We start from the raw sequence: 27,864 nt of genomic DNA, 5'->3' as shown, positions 1-27,864 counted from the left end.
TAAAGGGGCCAAGCCCTATTATAAAAAATGTTTTTTGATAACTATATTTTTATACTTCAATAACCTAATTAAATATAAGTAAAATAAAATCATTTATTTACATTTTACACAATTTATTGATGGTTAACAAAAAAAAAGAACAATAAAAACATTGTTTTATGTATATTTTGAACAATTTTGCAAGCGGTCAAACCATACACGCATTCGGTGTGCTTCTGGAATATCGGGGTTGATACGTACACTTGAACTGCTGATAAGTGACACGATTTTCCTCTTCCCACAACCAAATTCTGAGACTTTACCGCCTCTAACCGCAACCACAGGGTGGGCGTCAACTGGAAAATCCACAGCTTGCTTACCCCGAAGTGTAAGAATTACCTATTAAATTTAATGCCACTGCTTATTAATATTCATAATTATGATAAAACTCAGGTTATATTAGGTTAAATAAAACTTTTAATTTATAGCATCGTTTTTAAAAGAAAGAATAATAACAATGATGTGAGAAACTTTACTAAATAAGAAGGAAAAAACATTTATTTACATTTTAAACAATTATTGACATGATTAACGCAAAATTATACTTAAAACAACTGGTTTATGGTTTTGAGGGAGTATTTTACTAGCAGCTGGCGTACAAATGTTTTATTAGCTTGGATAAAAATAAATTAACACTACAGTTAAAAAAATTATCTTTTTTTATGATACAAAAGAGAAACTTCGCATTTATAACTGGCTAAAATGTTAAATTTAATTGGCCAACTGGATGCCTGCCATTTCTTTTATTTCCGATATGAGCCGCGTACACCTTTCTTTATAGTCGGGCTTTTTAACGGAAAAGGCTGTCAGCTTGAGGCGGTTCTCATCGTTGAACGTTTCCATCTTTGCCCTGACCCTGAAGACATACGGTTTAAGTGTGACGTTCTTGAATACCTCGTTGAACTGGCTGCCATCCTCTTCCTGCCATCTCCCGACATCATCGGCCTTTGTGGAAAGAAGTTCTTCAGCGCTGTCTTGGAACATTGTAATCCACTGGTTACCAGTAAAATCACCAATATTTGCCTGTAAGACAGCATTATTAGAAAATAGATAAAGTGTAATTAAATTATAAATATTGCATATACTAACAGTAAGCATAAGTCTATATTTGAAATTATCAAATTCTTTGTTGCATTTCTCGCATCTGTACTGTCCGGTGTTTTGATCGATAACTTTCTTTTGACAATCCGGAGTGGGGCAAGCTTTGTAAACACACTTATCTGTTTTAATGTAAAGGATGTTGCTGTAAAGGTTGAAGTAGTCTGCCTTGTCGCTGCAGCCCAGCTTGGCTGCTTTGGCCTCGGCTATGGTGTAAAACTGACCACTGGAATTGCCAGAATCGGCGAGCCTCGATGAGACAGAGTTAAATTTGGTGTCGTCTGTCAAGCAGTCAAACCATCCACGGATTCGGTGCGCTTCCGGAATATCGGGGTTGATCTGCATGCTTGAACTGCCGATAAGTGACACGGTTTTCCCGCCGCCAAATTCGGAAACTTTACCGGCTCTAATTGCGACCACTGGTTGAGTGTCAGCTGAAAAATCCTCAGCTTGTTGACCCCAAAGAGTAAGAACTACCTAATAAATTTAACACCACTCTTAATAATAATGTACATAATTATGACAAAACTCAGATTACAAAAATTCAAAAATATACAGTTTTGCATACATATAACTTTTTGGGGCTTGGTTACATGTTAAAACTACTTATTTATAAACAACTTAATTATAATTACTTGATAAATAAAACATATATACATATATATATATATTTTTTTTTTTTTTTTTTTTTTAAGTAAATGGTACTACTTACCGATGATAAAGAAGGATCGACAACAATCACTTCCCGCTTTTTCAACTCTTTATTTGTTGTTCTAGATGTTAGATTTACTACATCACTTGCAGATTTGCATACTCCGATGAAATCTATAAAATTTTATAGAATTAAAATTTTTTGCACATACAAAAAAATTACACTTAATTACCAATAAGTGCACCAGCTTCGGCTTCTTGTATTGTGGCGATGCTTTGGAAATTGAACTGTAGAGTTGGAATCTTGTCATCTTGTTCAACGCAGGGTATAACTTTGGTATCATTTGTGAAGGTCATTTCATAATCATTTTTCAGCGTCGAGAACTTTTTATTGGCCATTTTTAAAATGCATTTACTTATGTAGTAGATCTTATTCTCTTCAATTAAATCAAAATACTTGTCAGCCTGTTCTTTGAACGCTGTTGCCCTTATTTCTCCGCTTTCGTCGATTAAGTCGATGCTAAACAGTTTGCCTTCGGATTTGGCATTGCTCCAGGTCCTCATTGGGGATTTGCTCATTACTCGAGCCTTGATCACCCAGTTGTTCTGATAAGGGCTAAGGCTCACTATGGGATGTGTTCTTGTTGCACTGGGAGTGTTGTATACCGTATCATTTATGGACCTTCTTGGTGTCTGTGTTCTAGCAGGTTGTGCTAAAAAAAAATTTAAATTTACAAAACTCATTATTTGGTTAGAATGATGTGTTTAAATCATTACTAGATGCATTTGGTGCTTCTTGAGTTTTCGGTTTTTCTGCACCTTCAGTAAAAGGAACCGGGTTTCCTATTTTCATGCCAACTTCAGAGCCTGGCTTCAGCACATCGATTTCAAGAATGATCATTATTCTCCTAAAATAGAAATAAAAACTGTGTTATACGATATATAACAGCTGTAAAACAGCCTTACTTTGAGCCTTTATCATTTTTCACAGCACTGACAACATGGTTGGTGATCTTGACTACTGAGTACTCTGAAAGCTGACCAGAAGTTAACATTGGAGTCAGCTGGGTGGCAAGCATGGCAAAGCTGTTGAGGTACTCGCCATCTGATATTAGCAGCCGGTATCGCTCAGTAGCCCCACTTTGTGCGGGAATCGCTTTACTGCCCTATACAAAAATTGATGAAAATGCAAAATTAGATGAAATTTGATAAACAGCCATTTTTTATGTGTTGAGAATCACAGCCCAGGATAAGTGAGAGACAGACACTTATAAAATTTAAAGTTTCGATCATTTTATGTTGTCAGACAAGTGGGTTGGAATATCAAGATAATAATATCGTATATTGTTCTGCTCTGACCTATTTATACAGTCAACTCTGGATAAGTCGAATTTGTAGTTACATCTAGTCTATTCTCAACTTCTAGTAGGTTTCAGTTGATTGAGCCTCTCATGCAGGACAGTTTAGGCGCACCTTTTACTATTTCAGAACTTATAAACTGTTAAGTTGGGTAAAAGAGAAAAACGCTGAGTCTTGATAACTTTCCATATGAATACAGTTGACTCTCATTATCTGCAGGGGATTCATACCAAGCATCACCATGGATAATAATAAACACCTCAGCATTTTCTGCCATCTGCATACCAATTAGACATTTTTGTATCATGCGTGCCTATTGTCAATGTTATGTATGAACTTATGTACATGTATTTCTTTTTGTACAATAAGAATTAATTAAGCTGTTTTATTTAATTTTTTAAAATTTTATTTTATTCACTACATTCCCACTCTCCTCTAGAACTCAATTAAGGAGGCAAGCACAGATGAGTGAAACTGCAAATAACAAGAGTCCACTTCAAAAATGCTCTGCATAATACCCTGGAGGTTTTGTTTAATGAAATATTTAAAACTGATTGCTACCGATTTTTAAAGATTTTTTTTTCCATGTTTAAGAAAGGCAATTGTATTAATGTGGCTAATTACAGGGGCATATCATTTAACAATGCTATTTAGTAATAATATTATTATAAGCTAATAATATTATGAAAATAATTTGTTAAATGTATTTGTCAGTTTGAAATATGTTAAAAATAACTAAAATGATTACACTTGGTTATGCAAGAACATGATTATAAATCAGCATGTTGATAAGGTAGTAGAACTTATCGCTAAAGGGTTGCGAGGTTCAGGTAAAAATTTTTATACAATTTCAAAGCAAATTACAAATCTTGACCAAAAAAACTGTGGTCAGGGTTTTTTTTTTTTTAAATATGTAATGAAACACCGCTTCTTTGTATAACTTGTACATATTTCGTGACTTCCACACTGTGAAAATAATGTGATATGGAAATGTATATATGTACCTGAATTATGCAAGAATATAAATGAATTTAGAAGTATTGTAGAATAGAATATAATTAGAAGTAGAATATTATATTAATATAATTTAATATAATTAATATAATAATATTAATATAATTTAGAATAGAATTGGAAGTATTGTAAAAAATGTTAATAATGTAATCTGAACTGTCATTTGTAAAACCTTTATGGTTGTCTATAATAAAAGTCAATTGATTGATTGATATTCACAGATCAGATATGTTTGGTCAAAGAAGGGAAGAGATACTGCATTCAGTATATATATATGGGCGTGAAAGAGCCCCCTCATCTTCTCTTTATTTCTGAACAACATTGAATCCCGCACTAACTTTTTCATCTTAACCAAAACTTTAGGTAAAAAGTAGAATTAATTGAACTAATTAAATAGGTAAATTATGTCTGCAAAACATAAAGTTTGAAGATTGTCTTGATCGTGGATGCATATGCTCTTAAGTTGAATGACGTGATCTATCGATTGGGTAACCCATGGGTCCCACGGAGTAATAATAGATTATGAACTATATCCCATGCATCCATCAGGTATTGCAGGAGTGCCTACCTGATATGTCCCCAAACGTAGGTAGCCTGTGAACCTTACAATCTGCAATCCTCACAAGATTGAAGAAGATGAATGGACGAATATTGGTGTTTTCATCGGTTTTGCTTTATCAGTTCTACAAGTTTGTTTCAGTCATGTCCGAGGAAATATCAAACAGTATTAGCCACTTCAGTAAAAAGTTGCTCGTTAAAAATGGTTACACATACAGATTTCGCAAAATTGTGAAAACGACCGATATAGCATATAACATGGTGGAGGATTATTTTATCAGAGATATCATGGCCGCACTTCCCACATCAGAGCGACATGATAATGCAAGTACTGCCAGAGCAACATTTTTGGGAATACTCGTTGGACACATTCATTGATCCTTCTCGCACACAATTTCCCCCGTTATTTTGGGCTGAAATGACTTACAATGCCACTCGAACAACAAACACATGTGAAGGGTTACACAGTTAACTTACTTTCAACTTTGCAATTGGAAGACAACATTGGTTTCCAAAACTACATTGGACCCCAAGTGATTTTGAAGAATTGTTTCAGGTTTTAGGAAGAAAAATAAAGAAAAAGTAAATAGATTTAGAGAAATCATTCCAACTCTGAAATTGGCAGTGACACTGCATTACCTGGCAGGGGGAGAATTGTTCACCAGCCTAATGTGCACTTTTAGGATATCAAAGCAAGGTGTATCTAAGAAGTTTCCATAATACAATCCCTGAAGGGATTCGAGTATGTATAAAGCATTATACCAAGCCGAAGGTCATGGGTTCAAATCCCGCTTGTAACACTAACTTTTTTGTCTCAACCAAGACCTTATATAAAAAGAATAATTAATTGAAATTATACCAAGCACTCACCACAGCTACTAAAGAAAATATCTACCAAAATGTCCACACTACGAAGTGTTGCCCAACATTGTATAAGAATTGTATATTTGTACAGTTTGAGGACCAAGTTCAACGCTTATTTTTCCGAATTCTCAGCAAGGCTAATCAGGAGGTATACATCTTTCCTTTGTACAGCCATTTCAACGGCTTTGTATGAGGTATTGTCAAACGATCCTTTTATGAAGCAGCAGAGTGCAATTTCGGTCGTCCATGATTTGTCAACATGCTCTGCCAATTTGTTCAGAGCTGTCTATTTGAATTTACTTTTTTGGTACGATAATAAATAGTTTTGGACGAAATGATGTGCATGGATGTGCGAACAGTTAAGTCGCTACTCCAATCTTCCAGTTTAAACATTTCCCGTAATGTTTAAGCGATTGTTTATTGCTTTTGAGATTTTTTGTAAATAGTTATTATAAATTACATTTCAATTAAATGAAACGTACCAGAATCTGCACAACGGGGTTCAAGTACTCGCCTCCGTTCATTATCGTCTGCAAAAGCAAAATCGATTTAGTAAAATTCCTTGTACTTAACAAAAAAAAAATAATAATAATAATCACCACACATACCCTGATTGCCCCTTCAGAAAGTTGGTAAGACATTTCGGACAGTTATGAGAAAAAGTTCCAGCTTCTGAATTATTATGCCTAAACCTAATGTTACAAGGTGAGGTAATTGCTAGGCTTTTATTTCGGCGGGAGCGGGAAATAAAACAAATGGCCGAATCGCTTGGGTCGCTATCTGATGACTAAATTGTGACACTCTAAATTGGTACATGCTTTAAAGGGTGATATTTTAAAATTGATTTTTTGACTTGTAACAACCCGGACTTATATGCAAAAACATCCTCTAATATGCAATATTATTTGAACTAAAAGAAACCATAAATGTGCTGTACAATATGCACGGAAAATGCTCACATATGCAATAATCAAAACAACCTTAAATGCTACAAATAGGCACTAAAAACTCTAAAAACACAAATATGCACTAAAACCTTCAAATAGGCATTATTTTGTACATTAAAAAACCATAAATGTGCTGTACAATATGCACTGAAAATTCATCAACTGTGTCATACAATGTGCAGTAAAAATCCTCAAATATACAATACTATATGCACCAAAGTAACCTTAAATGCTACATAATATGCATTAAAAATTAGTATATGCACAAAAAACCTTAAAATATACAATATTATGTACATTTGAAAAAACTATAAATATGTACTGAAAACTCATCAAATATGTCATACAATATGCAGTAAAAATCCTCAAAAATACAATATTACATATACCAAAACAACCTTAAATTTTACATAAAACGCAACTAAAAACACAAATATGCACTCAAACCTTCAAATAAGCATTATTTTGTACATTAAAAAACCATAAATGTGCTGCACAATATGCACTGAAAATTCATCAACTATGTCATACAATGTGCAGTAAAAATCCTCAAATATACAATATTACATGCACCAAAGCAACCTTAAATTCTACATAATATGCATTAAAAACTCAAATATGCACTACAAAACCTTAAAGTATGGAATATTAAGAACACACTGAAAAAACCATAAATGTGCAGTACAATTTGCATGGAAAATGCTCACATATGCAATAATCAAAACAACCTTAAACGCTATATAATAGGCAACTAAAAATTCAAATATGCACTAAAAATATTAAAATATGCAATATTCAGTGCACTAAAAATACTATAAATGTGCTGTACAATATGCCCTGAAAACTCATCGAATATGTCATATAATATGCAGCAAAAATCTTCAAATATACAATATTACTTGCACTTATGCATTAAAACCCCCAAAATATACACCAAAAAACGTCGTGTATATTTCAGCATATGGGTTTTTAAACTGTAAGATTTCCTCCTGTGGCAGTGGGATGAAAAACCTATTGTTTTATAGTTTTATTATTATATTGTTTAATAGTTATATATCATTCTGTCTGAACCATTGATCTCAGGTTGCCACTGTTTTTGGAAAAAAGCCTACAATACATAACATTTGTACATATATCGGAATTAAAAGCAGGGCTATTGGATTTGAACCTGGGACCTTTCCTTACAGTGAAGAGAACCATATCAACATGACTGATTCCCCTAAAATATGGTATTACTGAGGAAGCATTTATAAATCCTCTAATTATTTATGCACTAGTGGCCTGTTTGGGCAATAGCCCCCTTCTTTAGACAGAATTTTCAATCATGGATTGATATAATTTATGAACATGTGAAAATGGATTGTGAATAGCAAGTCAATAACAAGCAAACTGTAACATCGTTAGTAGCCCACAATGGTTTTGTTTTCTCTTCATGTAGTGATGGGTCATTTTGCAGTCCCATCCTGGCTCACTACGGGGAAAGAACAGTGCACGTACAACATGGGATCACAATGACGCTTAAATCAGAAATTAACTTTGGACCACTTTGACGATAGTACACAATTTGCACAATAATGAATGGAATACTCCAGCTAGTTTTTCTGCTGTTCAAAGTTCAAATTAAAACTTTCATCTTGCATTGTTTCAGCTTCAGTCAAGCATGTTTCAACATGAGGTTTTTAAATTGTGAGATTTCCTACTGTGGTCTGTGGGATGATAAACCTATTGTTTTATAGTTACCTATCATTCTGGTCTTCCTATCCTCAATGACTTTTTTTTGGTTCAGACAGAATGATAGATTCTGCAGTTCAAACACTAAGGGTTTTAGCTATGCTGTCTAGTTTTTATTTTCTAGGTGTCCTAAACGGAAGAATCTATAAAATATAACAAACCATTTGACGGAATTTCACCCTCATTTGGCAATAAATCTGATATGAATCAGTGAATCTGTCCTTGAATTTTTAAAACTGTAAGGTCCAACTCCTGGAATTTCTTTTCTTGTGGCAAAAAAAAAAGACAAATGCCATTGTGCTGTCACCATTCAGTATATTGTTCATACAATTGAGAATTAAGAAATAATTTCTTTAACTCCAAACTGATTTGTCGTTCTGGGAGTGAAATTTTGGCATTGTGAAAGAAGGAGTTAAAATGGCCGCTGGTTTTCTCGGCCTCAAAGTGTCAAAGCATTGCAGTGCACACATTTAACATCCTTTGAACCTATGCTGTGCTCGGGTTTGCAGTTTTTGTTCAACTTAGTTTATCTTATACTGAGCAAGTAAGACCCCTTTTTTCATGCACGGAAAACCTGCCCTCTGATTAATACAAGAAAAAATATAATGTACAATTAAAACAAAATACAATAATAAAAAATATAAAACACAACAATATTAGTATGAAAAGTACTGTAATTTAACTTCACAGCAAGTACAAAACAGCATATGGATGGTTGACTTACGAATTTTGAATTCTGACGCTCTCACCTATCTTATTTTAATTACTTTTTTATCGCCCTCATAATATTAATAATTTACACTTTTGATAATTTTTCAAATAAATTTGAGGTCAGGGCTTTCATTTAAACTATAAAAATGTGGAGCAGTTTGGCCATCATTTTGATCCGAATTTTGGTTGTACACAATTATTGGGTATATAAAAATGTCCTGGTTTTTGATCTTTATTTATATTAATAAAATACATAAATTGGAGAACAAAATGTTTCCAACTAATATTTTTTCTTTAATGTTCAATTATTTCATTTTGTGTCATTTTCTTCTTCTAATAATTCTTGGGTATCAAGTTGAATATGAACACCACATTGTTCTCCAATCTTACAAGTTGCCTCAGCTAAAGACTTGACCAACTCTTCCTAGAATAAATAATTTACAATTTTTACATTTTAAGAGAAAAAGGCCTCATGACCTGTTGTAAACGGTATAGAGGATTGTAATGGGTGGACGTTGAGGAAAGAATTTGGGCTAGTGGGCTAGGGTAAAGGTATAGAGTGGAAATTGAGGAAGTATGTTTGGATCCAGATACTTCACAAAAGGGATTTTAAGGTCTTTATGGATCATTGGATTGGTGAGTAGAAGGAAGCATTGAAAATACAGTGGAGAACTTTAGATTAAATGATTGAATTCATTGGATATCAGAAGATTTGGCTGAGCCCCACAGTTTGATTTCGTAATTCCAAATAGGTCTGATGAGTGTTTTGGAAGAGGTTAGTTTGTTATGTTTGCTTAGTGTTGATTTTGTCAGTTTGTTTTAGGTGTCTAAGTAGTTCATATCTTTTGTTAAGATCTTGACATTTTAATCTTTATATAGGTTCTGTGTAAGTAAACCCCAAGGTAGTGGAACACGATTTGATGATGGTATTTCCTTGTTGCTTATTTGCACTGGTGGGCAGGTTTACATTTGAGCGTAAACGTAACTTGTTGGCTTTTTGCTCATTCATCCTGGACCATGTGCAACTGTCAGTATTGAGGTTCCGATGTTGGATTGCTTCAGTGGGTAATATAGGATTGGAGTATAGGTTGTGTGTTTGGATGAGTAGGTATGGCCGCAGTGTAGGTAGTGTAGAGTACTAGGGCTAGGATTACTTCCTTGTGAAACACCAGATTTCATTGGTGTGATGGGTAAAAAATAGGTGTAGATTCTCACTTTAAACCATCGATCCAATAGGAAAGACTTTAGGATGAGATAGGATGTGGGTCGGGATGATATGTTCTAACGTAAAGGTGGCCAAGGTGCCACAGTCAGTCTAAATGAAAAAATGTATAATCAAGATAATTTATCACTCATAAATTGTTGAGTCAAAAAGGAAATTAAACATTTTTATTAATATGAAGTAGCTTAAAGTATGGGTACATATGCATGGTAGAAGTAGGTTAAGCATTAATTTAAACAATAATAAAAAAACTCACTCGGAAAACTTCTATGCACATTGTAGCAATAGCGAGTCCCACACCCAAGAAAAACATACATGATATAATTGTTGAATGGTTCTGAAAATGAATTGCATTATGGACAATTTTAAAGGGGGAAAAGTGCATATGACAACCTGTGGTACATAGTCCCCAAAGCCCAAGGTGGACATAGAGATAAATACAAAATACATTGACTCAAAGACACCATAGTCTTCCCATGCTGAGAAGCAAATAGATCCAATTATCATGTAGGTAAACAAGATAGCCACCGCAACTTCTACAGGAACATTGAACTTTTCATCTACCTGAAAATTCTTTTCTTCCTTTTCAATTACTATCTCCTCATCAAAATCGTGTCCAGTCATTTCTTCTGTAGTAACGTTGACAGTTTTTTGAAGATGGCCTTTCACCTTAAAACAATTAAATTAAATTAAAAATCATTCACAAAACAAGAGCCTCTTCTTCAGGAACATTGAACTTTTCATCTACCTGAAAACTCTTTTTGTCCTTTTTAATTGCTTCCTCCTCATTGGATTCATGACCACTCCGTTTTACAGTAATAACTTTAACAGTTTTTTTAAGCTGGCCTTTCCTCTTAAAGAAAGAAAACAAATAAAAATTATGCACAAAACAAGAATCTCTTGTTGCTGATTTCAACCAGCACCAACAAAATGATTCAAATAACTAGTTAAATAAGTTAATTAGAAATTGATAGTAGTAATAATTCCCTGTATCAATGTGATTTAGTGTCTGGCATTATTTAGTTGTAAATGTGTACTTATTTTTAGAATATATTGATGTAAGTGTAACAATTATTAAATTTATACTGTGCCCATACAAACTAATATATTGGGTCAAAAATAAGCCTGTAGCATTTTTTCATGGTAAATTTAAAGACTTTCAGACAAACTTAATCACCAGTGCATACACAAACTGTGTTGTTACACTACCTATCAGCATTTATGTAATTTTGTCCTACCAGAAATCAAGTGTTTGAGCAATTTCTCAGTGTGTTTTCTGCAATAGTAAAGTTTATCCCATTAATAGAATTTATCAGAACCCAGAATAGGAGAAAATTTGAAGAGGCAATGACAGGCAAACACAGTACATATTTATTGCTATAGGTAAGTAGGGTTTAATACTTTGTCTTCTTTCACTCCTGTTAAGATAATACTCCTTTTTCTTTGTATTTTTTTTTTAAGGACAGAGGTGGCTCCATTTCCCTACTTTGCTAAGACCCTTGATTAGTTAAGATCGTATTGATAGTTGTGGTTTGGGAATTATTACACTTAACCTAACTATTCTTAACGTAATCTAAATCAATGTACCACCCCTCCAGCCATAAAAACAGGAAAAAAAATTATATTAATTTTGAATAAATTCCAATTTTGGTTGAACTAACTAATGTTTTTCAAGATCTCTGTACGCACGTACACTTGTACACACACAGAATAAATTAATTCACATCTTTCACATCACATTCGTTTTAAATCAAATCTTTTAATCAAAAGCTGAATACCATTGTTATTCATGTTGTAATTATATACATATTTTACACACATTTTACATTTACTATTGATCTGAATGCTACATGAAGAGAATAAGAACTCTTCTTGTAATGAGCAAAAAGCAACATCAAATGAAAATTATAAACCAACACAAACTTGTATATAATTATAATAATTGAAAATTTCACAATTACCATAAGGTAATTTGTTAGCTTTTATTATTCATATTATTTTATAAGTATTTTATAACAAAAGGATATTTTATATTGCTTACTTGTTGACATAAATTGGAATAGAACAACTTTTTACCGCACCACCACACCTTTTTCAGGCCACGTGTCATAAGTTTTCCGAAATCAGTAAGAATAATTAAAAAGAGAGGAATTCCAATGATTGCATAAACTATGCAAACCGCCCTACCGAGTGTTGTTTTAGGGGCAAGGTTGCCATATCCTGTACAAAACAAAACCAAAAAGCAATCAATTGAATAAAATGCTATAAAACTAAACCATGAAGAGACCAGTGTTACAATTTTATACCTGACCTATTGTTGTGTATACGGTGAAACAGAAAAACACTGAGCTCCGATATGCCCAATTAAGCTCATCCTGCCCACGATCCATTTTGCCATTGTAATTATAATTGTCAAGTATACTGTTTTCATATTCTTGTAGAACTTTTTTAACTTCCTTGGAATGTTCCTCTTTTTTGTCTCCTGCTAGAGACGTATATTTTGATGATACCTAATAATGTGTGATATTTTATTCTGAACAAGTACACCGTTACAAAAGTTAAATTAAATATAAAAAACAATAATACATCTTGAATTTCATGAGCAGCCTTCATTCTTCCTTCAAACAAATCTTTTTTAGCGTTAGATTCATCATTGCCTTCGATGAGTTTAAATATGAGTCCTCCAAACAAAGTGTATCCTATTATTGCTATCGCAAGCGTAAGATGTGTTAGCCAGCTTTGTGAAAGGCGACCGATAGTTTGGTGGAGAATAATCAAAACTTTTTCACCTGGTTTTAGGGTGTGATATCCCGGTTCTGAAATAAAAATAATTCATGTAATGCACTTTCTGGAAATGATACTAAATTTATTACTTTACCTTGTGCCATGACCAGGCTACGATTGGGTAAAATAGGTTTGGCAAATCTAAAAAACAAAAAACATTATATATATATATATATATATATGTGTGTGTGTGTGTGTGTGTGTGTGTGTGTGTGTGTGTGTGTGTGTGTATTTGAAAAAAAAAATTGGCACATCTTTAGCAAACAAATACCTTGGTTGAAGATTTGAGCCATGCTTTGATCGTTGTGATTGGGAGGTGTCAGTATCTGGTGCATCATCATCACTGAAAGTAAACGTATAAATATTGAAAATGTAACATTAATTGTTAAAATTATCTTGTGCAGATACAGAGTGTTTTACTTATTTGCCAAAAACCATAACTTATTGAGATAAAAAATAAAATAAAATGGTTGAAATAAGGTAACTAAATTTATCAAAACTAAGTCATATTAATAAATTAATGTTCGTCAGGAAAATTAAGCTGTCAGATAATTGACATTTGTTCATCCTGGGTAACAAGTATAAATTTAGTACATTTTTTTTCTATAGTTTTGGTTCTAGTAACTAGCCAAAAATGACAAAATTGTGAATTTTTATTATTGAAGAACAAAATAACATTTTATTTTGATTTTTTTTTCCAATAGAAGTGATTATTGTTTGGTCATCTCAGATCACACCAGTCTGCCTATCATCGCTATTTTGGTCTGTCAGCTGCATTTTGTCATATTTCTTTTTTTTAAACATTTACTAGTAAAATTAGATAAGAATATCTAATTAGAAATTGACAAAAAATTTCACAAAATAACCACCAAAAATGGCAAAATAGAGTATATGAAAGAAAATGGGGGGGGGGTAGCTTATTTCCATGCTGCTGTATTGAATACAGTTTTTACCAATGCACCTGTCAGTTCATTGCCATGGGTACCAATATGAGCCCTTATCCACAAAAAGGAGATGCAGATTTGAGGCTGGAGTGAATTAAACTTATTATATTTTCAATTAGAGGAAGATGTATACCAGTTTTTTTTTTTTTTTTTTGAGAGATTGGGATCGCACAACCCACATTATCCCCATCTTTACTTCCATCTGTATATATTGCATAATCATATACCTCATCCAGGTCCATTTTTACAGCTGGCATCATACTCAGATGAACATGAAGAAACAGATCTGTCCATCTCAGAGCCATTCACTACCTTTCCTGTTTTGACTATGCCCAATGACATGAAGTCTTGCAGATGCAGGCAGATAAGTCTCATACCTGCTGTTTGGTTCTACTACCTTTTCGGAGTAGGAATAGTCTCTGGATTCTCTCTTTTTTCTCGATTTCTCCTAACCTCCAAGGTAGACCTCCAAACAGACACCACATACATGTAGAATGTGTGTGTGTGAGATTGTTAGAAAAAAAGTTGAAAAAATTAATAGATGATTTGAACTATTTTGTTTTTTAAAAATATAGTTGGAATTCTTTTCTTCAACACAGATTGCTTCAAGGGCTCAATGAAGGGTTTTGGTATGCAGTATTCTATCTTTGTTAACAAAATTGTTTCATTAAAAAAAAAAAAATTAATGGTGATACAAACCATTAAAATCAGACAGTCTCTGATGTGATTGTTCTGATTTGGGCCAAATTCAGTACCAAACTGATGGATAATTTTTTTTGACAGAATTACGGTCTGTGAGTAGATCTTTGCAAAAAGTGAATTGATGTACTCATCCACAAATCATTTTTATCAACTGTAAGATGTTCTTGGAAAAAAATTAAATTATTTAACACCACCATTATCCAAAGTAGTAGAAGGATGATAGAGATAGTAAAACAGGAGTAATAGCAACACTCAATTAAAAAAGAAAAACATACAAATTGCTATAAAATCAATTGACTTACAATTTAAATAAACGTTTCTTTTATGCCTCTTCTACCTATAATTAAATACAGCTAATAACTCACAAATTTATTACCTCCACAGCCCAAGATGGTGTTTGAGTAATCCTTTGTGCCCTCGCTCAGAAGGTGTTACCCTCGGCATTTGCTTTTGCCCAGAATTTCATCTCTATGACAAAACACCACAACACTGTTCTACTCATTTCATTGTAAAAAAAATTTCAAATCAGAAAATTTGAAGACTTCAGTAAAAACATGCATGTTAATACATATGGTTGAAAAAAATACTCGTTTCATTTTATTTTGTATTTAAGTTTCACGTTTATTTTGGCCTGATGTTTGGACAGGTTTAAAAGGAAAGTATAAAGATAATTCAAGGATTCCACAGAAAGCACCAAAACACTCTAAATAGTGAAATGCCAAGACGTGTCTGGAGTGAGGATTTGCAAACCAAGATAAGTAACTGTAAAACCATAGGTTTATCACCCGGCAGACGCCAGGAGGAAATCCCGCAATATTTTATTTTACCTTTGAGAATTACTTATGTTTCATGTATAGGATACAAATACATTGACAATCTTTGTTTGTGTTAAATGTTTGAAAAACAAAATAAAACAACTACTTTTGAACGTTTGTTGACCATTTCAATTTTAGTAGTTTAAATTGATGTAATAAAATAATTAGCCTGACTATCCTAACTGTTTTGGTCTGCAGACATGTTTCAGCATTGAGACATATGTCGATCTGGGTGATTTCTGTATGCAGTGAAGTTTTTTGACCTTTAAAGGATCTTGGCTACACAAAATTTACTGCATCCCAGCATTGAAGATGGTTGAAATAAAAATGGTGTTAGAATTGAAACTACAATATTAAGAAGCAATACTGTTACAATCCTTGCCAATGTTAGTATTGAGTTGGTCTTCACAGAAATTGGAAACATCTATATATCAATTTATAGACATATTCAAGATTGTTTTTCCTGATACTGACCTTAAAATAGGTCAAAAACTGGGCAGAAACGATTTAATTTTTTCATCCAGCCATTTCCGGATCAGGATTATTCTTGAGAAAAAAAATGGTCGATACAGCTAACATTTAAAAATGAAAATAAAAATTGCTGTATACAATTAATTGAGCTAATGGTTTAAAATAAAACTTTTAAAAGTGTCTCTTCTTTGTGATTTCTTCTTAACATAGTCAAGTTTATCTAAACGATCTTGATTACACACAATACATGCTCAGTACTGAAGATTGTAAAACACCAAAAGCATATGACAGGCCAAAACGGCAAGAATAGGCAGGGCAAACATCAGTAATAAACAAATGGCTAAACATATATTTTTTGTTTGTTTTATTTACAGTCCAAACAGGTCAGGTACCCAAGCATAGGACAGTCAAGCAACACAACAAAACAATCATTATGATATAAAATACTAAAAAAGGATATAAAAATAATGGCAATAAAAATAACAGCAAAGAAGCGCTTACACTTTTAACAAAAAATCAATATTATAAAAAGATTAATAAATAGCACAACAAAAGTAATAAATAAACCCTCAATTACATTTTAAAGCATGCTTAATTTAAAAAAAAAAGATCTGAAGAGACGAGGAGAAGGGGTCCGCACTGATAGAAAATTTATTTAAGTAATGTACATCTGTGGAGATTGAAGAATGTAACCCATATTTGGTCCTGTGCCGTGAAGTACCATAAGTTGACGCTGAGGAACCCTAAAGCCAATACAAGATAATATCTCCGGGGAATCAATAAAATTATTTAGGATCTTCCACAGAAACACAACAGAAGCTAAAATTCTTCTATCCTCCAGAGAATCCAGGCCTATGAGAACAAGTCTGGCTTCATAGGAGCCATGATGGTAGTTCCTGTGATTGCATAATTTGTAATACAAGTATTTCGTGGCCTTTCTCTGTACCCTTTCTATTATGTAAGACCCATCTAAAGAACTCGGTGACCAAACAACACTGGCATACTCTAGGTGACTGCGCACCAGAGATTGATAGAGTATTTTGGTAGGCGTTTTGGGTGTTCACAATTATCTATAAAAATGCTTTTGGTTTTTGATCTTTATTTACATTAATAAAATACATAAATTAGGAAATCAAATGTTTCCAACCAATATTTTTTCTTTAGTGTTCACTTGTTTACTTTTTGTCAGCATTTTCTTCTAATAATTCTTGGGTATTAAGTTGAATATCAACACCATATTGTTCTCCGAACTTAGAAGTTGCATCAGCTAAAGACTTGATCAGCTCCTCCTAGAATAAATAATTTACAATTTGTACATTTTAAGATAAGAAGGTCAAGAAGTCATCACTGTTGTAAATGGCATAGAGGATTGTAATGGGTGGACATTGAGGAAAGAATTTGGCTATTGGGCTAGGGTAAAGGGATAGAGTGGAAATTGAGGAAGCATGTTTGGATTAGATACTTTATGAATGGGATTTTAAGGTCTTTATGGATCATTGTATTGTTGAGTAGAAGGAAGCATTGAGAATATGGGGAGAACTTTAGATTAAGATGATTGAATTCATTGGATATTGGAAGATTTGGTTGACCCCCACATTTCATAATTCATGATTTCATAATTCCAAATAAGTCTGATGAGTGTTTTGTAAGAGGTTAGTTTATTATGTATGCTTAGTGTTGATTTTGTCAGTTTGTTTTAAGTGTCTAAGTAGTCCATTTTGTTAAGTTCTTGTCATGTTAATCTTTATGTGGGTTCCATGTAAGTCAGTTATTTAAGTAAAGCCCAAGGTAGTGGAACTTGATTGGATCGTGGCATTACCTTGTTGTTTATGTGCACTGGTGGCATTAAAGTTAACTTTTTGACTTTTTCGCTCGTTTAACCTGATTCGCCACTGAGTGCATCAATCAGTAATGAGGTTCGGATGTAGGATTGCTTGTAGGAATGATGCTAGGATAAGATTGTGGTTCTGTCAGTGTAGGTTGTTGAGTCGTGTGTTTGGATGTGTGGGTGTGTCAGCAGTGTACATGGTGTAGAATACTAGGCTTAGGTTACTTCCTTCTGGAACACCAGCTTTGATTGGTACAATGGGTAAAATTGGTGCCAATTCTCCGTTTAAATCATCTAACCATTGGGAACAACTTTAAGATGAGATAGTAGGTGAGAGGGAGGGGATATTTAAGTTGTAAAGGAGGCCGAAGTACCACACTTGGTCTAATTTGTAAATGTAAAAATATAGAATGAAGATAATTTATCACTCATAAATAGTTGAGACAAAAAGGAAATTAAACATTTTTATTAAGAATTAGCTTAAAATATGTGTAGGTGTACATGATAGAAGTAACAATAATAAAAAAACGACTCACTCGGAAAACTTGTAGGCACATTGTAGCAATAGCGAGCCCCACACCCAAAAAAAACATACTTGCTATCATTGCTGAATAGTTCTGAAAATGAATTGCATTATGTACAATTTTAAAGGGGAAAAGTGCATATGACAAACCTGTGGTACAAGGTCCCCAAAGCCTATGGTGGACATAGAGATAAATACAAAATACAATGATTCAAAGAAAGCATAGTTTTCCCATGCTGCGAAACAAATAGATCCAATTATCATGTACATAAACCAGATAGCCACCGCAACTTCTACAGGAACATTGAACTTTTCATCTACTTGAAAATTCTTTTCGTCCTTTTTAATTACTATCTCCTCATCGAAATCGCGGCCAGTCCTTTCTTCTGCAGTCATAACTTTGACAGTTTTTTGAAGCTGGCCTTTCCCCTTAAAGAAAGAAAAAAAATCATGCACAAAACAAAAGCCTCTTGAGGTTTATTTCCACCATCATCAACAAAATGGTTCAAATAACTAGTTAAATAAGATCATTAAAAATTGATAGTAATAATAATTCCCGGCATCGACAATGCAATCTAGGGTATGGCATTATTAAATTTTAGGTGTAAATGTAAATAATATATATATATATATATATTTTATTTTTTTTTTGTAATTTTTTCCCAGGAATTAGGTTGTTGGGCGATGAACACCTCTGTATATTTTCTGAAGTCCTCACGTTTTTTTTTCAAGGGCCACATCCCAGCCATGTTCCAACAATTTCTGTTTTCAAATACATGTTGGGGCGAGCATTATATGGTGGAAAACCATCAAGCCAAGGCCGATTGTTTTTGGTCAATTGTTGACTTTAATCGCTTCAATTGTATGCTCATAATATATACCCCCTTCCATTCTACCAAATGCACATTACTTTCTTTGGATCTAATATGGATTTTGGATGTGTTGAAACCCTTGTATGAGATATATCAAGTGTCTATGCGATGTTTTATGTCATTGAGTGTAGGTTATTTAATTACTCAATTATGGTTATTAAGGTTATTTAAGGCAAGAAGTCAAATATGGTCATCCTCTAAATCAAAATTTTCAGTTCTGAACTAAGCAAACCACTTGCAGATGTGCTTTCTCCTAAAGCATACCATAGCATACCAAATTTTCCTAGCAGGCTGAGGCAGCTGCAGTTTTCTTCCATTTGTAGTAATAAAATTCCATTAAATGGTCAATAAATTGTTTTAGATTTATTTATTTTTATGGTTTGTTTAATTAATATGTACAGCTTACTTAATTAATATTTACAATTTATATTTTATATACTTATCATTGCTAGAGGTTAGTAGGGTTTAATACTTTGTCCTCTTTCACTCCTGTTAAGATAAATTGTATTTTTTTATTTGTATTTTTTATATCTCATAACAATGTGTTATCCTTAGTACGGCATTCATGGCATAGAGGCGACTCCCTTTTTCCTACTTTGCTTAGCTATTTTCCGCACAATCCACAATTAGTTAAGATCATATTGATAGTCGTGGTTTGGGAATTATTACACTTAACCTAACTATTCATAATGTAATCTAACTCAATCGATATACAACCCTCCCTTCCTAACCATGCAACAAAAATGTAACAGCCCCAAAACATATACATGCTACAAACAACAATAAATTCCATTTCTAATTTCCATAGAACTAATTAATGTTTTTTCTAGATCACTGTATGCACGTATGCTTGTGCACATGCAGAATAATTTAATTCACATCACATTTGTTTTAAATCATAACCAATATTATCTTTTAATCAAAATTATTATTCTGTATGTATATGTAATTATATATACATTTTACATACACTTTAAATTAACTATTAATCTGGGTGCTACAGTAAGAGAATAAGAACTGTAATGAGCAAAAAGCAACATCAAATGAAAATTATAAACCAACACCAAACCTGTATATCAATAAGAAAAACTTTATTGGAAAATGTTACAATTACCATAGGATCCATTATATTTAGTGGTCTATTGACCAAATTACTTCTTTAAATTAATTAATCTTTTTATGTAAGATTTTGGTAGAAATGACAAAGTCAGATACTTGAGATGAAAACGACTTCACGACTGGAAGTCAGATTGGTCAAGTGGTACAGCAGCGGCGTATTTAGCCGAAGGTCGTGGGTTCGAAACCTGCTCATGGCACTAACTTTTTCATTTCAACCAAAACTTTACATATAAAGATTAATTACCATAAGGTAATTTGTTAGCTTTTATTATTCATACTATTTTATAACAAAAGGATATTTTATATTGCTTACTTGTTGACATAAATTGGAATAGTACAACTTTCTACCGTACCACCACACCTTTTTCAGGCCACGTGTCATAAGTTTTCCGAAATCAGTAAGAATAATTAAAAAGAGAGGAATTCCAATGATTGCATAAAGCATGAAAACCACCCTACCGAGTGTTGTTCCAGGTGCAAGGTGGCCATATCCTGTATAGAACAAACCCAAAAAGCAATCAAATAAAAATAAATTGAATAAAATGCTATAAAACTAAACCATGAGGAGACCAAGTTTACAATCTTATACCTGACCTAACGTTGTGTACACGGTGAAGCAGAAAAACACTGAGCTCGTATATGCCCAATTAAGCTCATCCTGCCCACGATCCATTTTGCCATTGTAATTATAATTGTCAAGTATACTGTTTTCATATTCTTGTAGAACTTTTTTAACTTCCTTGGAATGTTCCTCTTTTTTGTCTCCTGCTAGAGACGTATATTTTGAAGATACCTAATAATGTGTGATATTTTATTCTGAACAAGTACACCGTTACAAAAGTTAAATTAAATATAAAAAACAATAATACATCTTGAATTTCATGAGCAGCCTTCATTCTTCCTTCAAACAAATCTTTTTTAGCGTTAGATTCATCATTGCCTTCGATGAGTTTAAATACGAGTCCTCCAATCAAAGTGTATAATATTAGTGCTATCACAAGCATAAGATGTGTTAGCCAGCTTTGTGAAAGGCGGCCGACAGTTTGGTTGAGAACAATCAAAACTTTTTCACCTGGTTTTAGGCTTTGATATCTTGCTTCTGAAATAAAAATAATTTATGTAATGCACTTTCTGGAAATGACACTAAACTTATTACTTTACCTTGTGACATGATACGGCTATGACTGGGTAAAATAGGTTTGCTATATCTAAAAAATAAAAAAAATATATACACTTGTATTTAAAAAAAAAAAAAAAAAAAAAATGGTCACATCTTTAGCAAACAAATACCTTTGTTGAGGATCTAAGTCCTGCTTTGATTGTGAACGGGAGGTATCAGTGTCTGGAGAATCATCATCACTGAAAGTAAACATAAGTATTGAAATTGTAACATTAATAGTTAAAATTATCGACATCTTCTTGTGCAGGTACAGTATTTTTATTTACCTGCTAAAAACCGTATCTTATTGAGATAGAAAATAATGTAATAGATACAAAATAATTAATTTAGTTGTGTTCTGATATATCACACATAAATATGAAATGATTGGATTAAGGTACAATTGTCAAAACTATGCCATTTTAATCAATTAATGACAGCAAGGCAAACTAAACTGTTAGATAATTAATTGACGTTTGTTCATCTTGGACAACAAGATTAAATTAGTGCATCTTTTTAACTTTTATACATTTTAATTGCCCAAAAAGTTGTGAATTTTTATTATTAAAGAACAAAATAAGATTTTATTTAATTTATTTTTTCCAATAGAAGAGTGATGATTATCGATTGGTCAACTCTGATCACACCAGTCTGCCTATCGTCATTGATTTTGTCCTTCAGATGCATTTTGGCATATTTCCTCTTTTAAAACATTTAAATGTAAAATTAGATATCTAATTAGAAATCAGCAAAAAATTTCACAAAATAACCACCAAAAATGGCAAAATACAAAAGAGGATCTGAAAGAAAAACCAGTAATCTGATGACTGACTATAGGTTCATCACATCAGATCTCAATCACCACAAAATATCCCACAATTTCCTTATAATTTGTACATAATGTTTAGAACAATATTTGCAGCCATAGCTGGGTCATAATTAAATGTAATAAAAAATCATTATAATGTAGTTAGTGTATTAATTCAATAGTTGAAAAGGTGGTAATCAGACTATGCAAATAATCTACAAGTATGTTCTTTACGGATAACTTGTGTAGAGTGATGAGCAATTAATGCTCGAAATTTGTACCACTGCAAAACCAGTTTGTGAGTGGAATCACCTTTTTCAACTATTAAACAAGTTCAGTTTTGTTTTGTATTCTTATTTTTCCATATCAAGTAAAATATTAATGTACATACATCATTCAACTTAACTGATGTATTATGTAAATCTTAATAAATAATTAAAAAAAAATTGAATGAGCCCCAATCAATTGTGCGTATTACTCCCGTTTTAATAAACATTGTGCAATTTTTCTTCTTAAGTTTAAAAAATGATTCAGATCTTACCCGGTACTTGCTACGCAATTACATCCAACATCTGATTTAGTTCCTTTTCTAAAACATTTTAGTTTTGTCAGAAATGGATCTAAAAATTAATAATAGGGACTGCTTTTGAACGTACCCACTTTCTGAGCAAATACATTTTCTGCTTGAAGATTCTGAAATGGAGTCATCAGATGACCTACAAGGACGTTCTAAATTCAATATCGGACTTTTCATATTAAGTTTAACCAATTCATTTATAGTATTATAGTATGCTGTTGTCTACTACTTTGAATCAAGGCGATATTTTATGTACAGTTCTTAATTGCCAACCCTCAACATACACCATCTGATTTAGTAGCATTTATAACATATTTCAGTTTGGTCTGAATTAAGGATAAAAATCAAACAACAAAGTTTTGGACAGATGTATTTGCTATGACATTTTGAAAAAGGCTTCGGATGTTCAATAATTGACCGTAACTAATTTAAGTTATTTCTAGTTCGTTGTTTCTTGCTATTTCCTTCTTTTTGTGAAAAGGAATTATAGAAATATAATCATAAATTCCAACTTCAGCAAATCATGTGTTAAAAAATGTTTCATTTCTGAATAATGATTATAGATAAGAATAAACTGTGGTGAGTGAGTGGGAAGAGTCTGGGTTTGTCATACACCACACAGCCATGGGTTCAATTTCCACCTTAACCTCTCGAACCTCTAACCCCTCCCTTCCCACAGCCAATAATTATTACAAATCAAAAATATGTCATGGCTAACAGATCACTGAGCACAATTTTGATGACTGTAGTGTAAAAGTCCACCAATAGACCTCTAGCTACCTCACAGATCTCCATAACTTACCTGCTAAAAGAACATACCTAATCTAACCTAACCTGTCCCTAACGTAAAAATTAATCTGACCTACTTGTATCTTACCCTTAACGTACCAAAGATAACTATTCCTAAAACTAACCCACCAATGTGCACTTCTCCCAGCCATGCAAAAAAAAAAAATTGTATGTATGCAGTCCAAAAACATTTTGGTTGTATTAACAATTTTTTTTTCAAAATCACTGTGGTTTTTTTCCTCTGGAACCCTCAACATCTTCATCTTTTTTGCTTCTGTTGTGAACATTTCCTAAAGGTCCTCTGCACAACCAGAAGAAAATTGCCAAACTCTTGGAAATAAACTATTTTATTTCTTCCACTCATTCAAGCACCCGGTGAAGCCTGCCTGTCCTTGTCAGATAGCACCTCTCCTCTCGATCACAGTTGGGAAGGTGGAGGGTTACCATGCTAAATCCACCATCTTCCTTCGCAGGTGCACTATAGGAAAATGGTGGTAGCTTATTTCCATGCTGTCTCGGATACGGTTTTCACCAATGCATGGTGCCATTGCCATGGATACCAAATATGAGCCATTAAAGGAGATGCAGTATTGAGGCTGGAGTGAGTTTACTTGTTTACTTCTTTCTTATTTTTTCAATTAGAGGAAGATGTATACCTGCATTTACAAGTAATCAGGATCGCACAACATGCATTCTCCCCATCATTACTTCCATCTGTATATATTGCATAATCATATTCCTCATCCAGATCCACATTCACAGCTGACATCATACCTGGATGAATCAAATGTGTGAAGAAACGGGTCTATCCAGTTTTGACTATGTCCAAAGACATCATCTTGCAGATGCAGGTAGATAGGTCTCATATCTGCTTTTGGTTCTATTACCTTTTCGGAGTAGGGATAGTCTCTGGATTCTCTCTTTTTTCACGATTTTTCCTTCCAAGGCAGATCTCCAAACAGACACCACTTACATGTATAGAATGTGTGCATGAGAGTGTAAAGGACACCATGGCAATGAAAAGGCAGATGGCCTAGCCAAAGAAGGTTCTAATACTGCGTTCGTTGGATCACAACCGGTACCTCACTCTATGAGCACAGCGAAAGAGAGTATCAATAACTGGGGCATGAAACAATTCCTTAGGGAGTGGAATTTATCCCCCAGACTCAGGCAATCGAAAGAGTTTGTTAAGGCAATGAAGCCAGCAGAATCGAAAAGGTTATTCTCTATCTCAAGGAAGGGAATTAGGAGGCTGATAGGTATTCTGACGGGCCACTGCCCACTGAGAAGACACCTCTTCGTAATGGGTATCCTACCAGATCCCTTTTGCCACTTCTGTGAAATAAAAGAAGAAACGGCAAGGCACTACCTCGCAGAGTGTGATAGGTATGCTAAGTCTACATTTGAAATCTTTGTAGGAGAGGACATCACCAAATCACTCCCCGAGATGAAATGGTTCAAAATCTTGGGGTTTCTGAACAAGTCCAAGAGGTTTATGCAGGACACATGAGCCGACCAAGTCCTGGACCTTTTAGGGATGGGGTACGAGTCTACCCAGGCATTTAACCCCTCGGGTCTTGGTCGCTCACCCTGCATAACATATATAGTGTTAGAAAATGTTTATTTTAAAAGTTGAAGAAATTAATAGCTGATTTCAAGTTTTTGATTTTTAAAAATACCATTGAAACACAGATTGCTTCAAGGGCTCAATAAATGATATATGGGATTTGGTATGCAGTATTCTGTATTTATTAACAAATTTATTTTTTAATGGATACAAACCATAAAAATCAGCCAGTGTTTTATCTGATTTGAGCTGAATTCAGGACCAAACTGAACAATAATTTTTTGGTATGACAGAATTAGTTTGTGAGTAGAACTATTTTTTCCAAAAAGTGAATTAATGTACTCACCCAACCTCAAATCATTTTTATCGACTGGAAGATGTTCTTGGAAAAAAATTGTATTATTTAACACCACTGTCCAAAGTAGTAGTAGGATGATAGAGATAGTAAAACAGGAGTAATAGCAACCCGCAGTTAAAAAACAAGACTTAATTGCTGCATAAAATTAACTGAACTAACAATTTAAAATAAACGTTTCTTTTATGTCTCTTCTACCCATAATTAAATTCAGCTAATAACTCATAGGTTTATTACCTCCATGGCCCATGTTGGTTCCTGTTGAGTAATCCTTTGGACCTGTGCTCAGAAGGTGTTACCCTCGACATTTGCTTTTGCCCAAAATTTCATCTCTATAACAAAACACCACAATACTGTTCTACTTATTTCATTGTAAAAAAAAATTACAAATCATAAAATTTGAAGACTTCAGTAAAAACATGCATGTTAGTACATATGGTTGAAAAAATTACTCGTTTTATTATTTTATTTTTTATTTAAGTTTCACGCTTATTTGGGCCTGGTATTTGAACAGTTTTAAAAGGAAAGTATAAAGACAATAAAATCACACTGATATTCTAATATGTCATATTATTTGTTTTTATAGTTACCTATCATCTTGGTCTGAATATCTTTGCTGAATTTTGTCAGTCAGTGTTTTGGCATTTCAACATCTTCAGTGCTTAGGTGATTTCTGTGCAGTCCATTGACTATCCAAGGACTCCACAGAAATCACCAAAACACTGAACATAGTAAAATGCTGAAACACGTCTGACTGACAAAATTCAGCGAGGGTAGGCAAACAAGATAGATAACTGTAAAACTACAGGTTTATCACCCAGCAGACCACAGGAGGAAATCTCTCAATTTTTATTTTACCTTTGTGAATTACTTACGGTTCTTGTATACGATACAAATACATTAAAAATGTTTGGGTTAAATTTTTGAAAAAACAAAATAAAATAACTACTTTTGAATGAATGCTGAACATTTCAAGTTTAGTAGTTTAAATTGATTTAAAATATATAATTTGGTTGCTACTGGCCATTCCTGACTACCCTCACTGTTTGGTCTGTCAGACATGTTTCAGCATTGAGACATCTGTCATTCTGGGTGATTTCCATATGTAGTGAAATTTCTTTACCTTATCTTGACTAAACAAAATTCCCCTTGATATGGCATTGAAAATGGTTAAAATAAAAATGGTATTACAATTGAAACTACGATATTAAGAAGCAATAAGGTTACAATCCTTGGCAATGTTAGTACTGAGTTGGTCTTCACAGAAATTGGAAACAATCTATATGTCAATTTGTAGACATATTCAAGATTGTTTCGCCCTGATGCTGACGTTAAAATAGGTCGATAACTTGGCAGTAACAATTAAATTTATTTTTTCATCCAGACCATACCCAGATCCAGATTATTTTTGAGTAAAAGAGTGGTCAATACATCTAACATTTTAAACCGAAAATAAAAATTGCTGTATATAATTAATTGAGCTAACAATTTAAAATAAAACTTTCTTAGTGTCTCTTCTTTGTGATTTCTTTATGTAGTCAAGTTTATCGACTGTAGAAAAGGATCTTGACTACAAACAATTCATGCAGGTCCAGTACTGAAGATGGTGAAACGCCAAAACGCATCTGACAAACCCAAACAGCAAGAATAGGCAGATCAAAATGATCAGTAATAAACAAATGGCTAAACATTAAACATATTGTTCATTTTATGAAATTACTATACCTTATAACAAATAATTCCTAAGCCTTTATAACCAATAGTAGATGAATTGGTCCCTTTTCATAACATTATAGGTGCATCTATTATAATTATACAGTAGCTTCTCTGAAAAAAATTTTGTCTTCAAATAGTCTTTAACTTTGTTTTTGTATGTATCAAATTGTACCTTCTAAATTTAACGTCTTTTTTAGTAGTATTCATAACTATAAGTGTTTCTTTTATCATTTTGTACACATAGACCTAGAAAAAGGCACAAATGGTCAAAAATGAACAGTATTTGATTAACAAATAAGTTAATAACGCACTTACGCGTTCGTTATGTCACAGCCCTTTGATTGAGACCGAAATCACAATTTTTAACTTTGTTATGTTCCGACGAGCGATCATAAACGTTCAAAATAAGGCAACATATGAGCAAAATATTGGAATGATAGGAAAAAAGGTGTTTTTTTTTTAAAACCGATTCAAAAGTTTTTATCCAAACAAAAACATTAAAATTTCCAAAAAACGGCAATAGACTTTATGCAACATCGGAAATCGCCATTTTCCCGGATTTGCGTATATCATCTTTTGGGGCTTTCATGATTAAATTGAATGTTGATTAACTTGAAAATTGGACAAATTTTCAAATACGA

At 33.1% G+C, this 27,864-nt stretch overlaps 3 protein-coding genes across 12 annotated transcripts; all 3 read right to left on the bottom strand.

Moving 5' to 3' along the window:
• Nucleotides 1-519: 519 nt before the first annotated feature.
• On the bottom strand, nt 520-6,320 carry LOC106662336 (replication protein A 70 kDa DNA-binding subunit). The gene is made up of 8 exons (XM_014386367.2): nt 6,192-6,320; nt 6,066-6,113; nt 2,755-2,954; nt 2,566-2,696; nt 2,022-2,501; nt 1,850-1,962; nt 1,129-1,614; nt 520-1,062 (listed from the first exon to the last, which is right to left on the bottom strand). Exons 1-8 carry the CDS (start codon nt 6,222-6,224, stop codon nt 751-753), a joined length of 1,803 nt encoding a protein of 600 aa, XP_014241853.1. The 5' UTR covers nt 6,225-6,320; the 3' UTR covers nt 520-750.
• Nucleotides 6,321-9,232: 2,912 nt separating this feature from the next.
• On the bottom strand, nt 9,233-16,004 carry LOC106662365 (potassium channel subfamily K member 18-like). 2 transcript variants are annotated; one of them, XM_014386423.2, is made up of 11 exons: nt 15,001-16,002; nt 13,250-13,321; nt 13,073-13,119; nt 12,781-13,010; nt 12,506-12,704; nt 12,236-12,414; nt 10,943-11,047; nt 10,759-10,863; nt 10,588-10,673; nt 10,451-10,531; nt 9,307-9,396 (listed from the first exon to the last, which is right to left on the bottom strand). In XM_014386423.2, the coding sequence occupies exons 1-10, from the start codon at nt 15,066-15,068 to the stop codon at nt 10,462-10,464; spliced, it is 1,161 nt and encodes a 386-aa protein (XP_014241909.1). In that variant the 5' UTR covers nt 15,069-16,002; the 3' UTR covers nt 9,307-9,396; nt 10,451-10,461. The 2 variants fall into 2 exon arrangements, with proteins under 2 accessions (XP_014241907.1, XP_014241909.1); XM_014386421.2 differs by having other exon boundaries at nt 9,233-9,396; nt 10,588-10,863; nt 15,001-16,004.
• A 1,053-nt stretch (nt 16,005-17,057) lies between these two features.
• LOC106662297 (TWiK family of potassium channels protein 18-like) lies at nt 17,058-27,836 on the bottom strand. 9 transcript variants are annotated; one of them, XM_014386298.1, is made up of 15 exons: nt 27,539-27,631; nt 27,396-27,469; nt 27,233-27,350; nt 26,994-27,132; nt 25,745-25,839; nt 22,876-22,935; nt 22,761-22,808; nt 21,543-21,611; nt 21,414-21,460; nt 21,122-21,351; nt 20,847-21,045; nt 20,566-20,744; nt 18,412-18,690; nt 18,275-18,355; nt 17,058-17,199 (listed from the first exon to the last, which is right to left on the bottom strand). In XM_014386298.1, the coding sequence occupies exons 5-15, from the start codon at nt 25,813-25,815 to the stop codon at nt 17,086-17,088; spliced, it is 1,377 nt and encodes a 458-aa protein (XP_014241784.1). In that variant the 5' UTR covers nt 25,816-25,839; nt 26,994-27,132; nt 27,233-27,350; nt 27,396-27,469; nt 27,539-27,631; the 3' UTR covers nt 17,058-17,085. The 9 variants fall into 9 exon arrangements, with proteins under 9 accessions (XP_014241784.1, XP_014241781.1, XP_014241783.1 ...); XM_014386295.1 differs by having other exon boundaries at nt 27,233-27,334; XM_014386297.1 differs by lacking the exon at nt 26,994-27,132 and having other exon boundaries at nt 27,233-27,334; nt 27,535-27,836.
• Between the last annotated feature and the right edge of the window lie 28 nt (nt 27,837-27,864).

This window comes from Cimex lectularius, unplaced genomic scaffold (assembly GCF_000648675.2).
Source record: "Cimex lectularius strain Harlan isolate CLEC.00 unplaced genomic scaffold, Clec_2.1 scaffold3, whole genome shotgun sequence".
Taxonomy (NCBI): domain Eukaryota; kingdom Metazoa; phylum Arthropoda; class Insecta; order Hemiptera; family Cimicidae; genus Cimex; species Cimex lectularius.
Note: the sequence above shows the minus strand (reverse complement) of the source record. Positions and strands in the feature narration are given on the sequence as shown.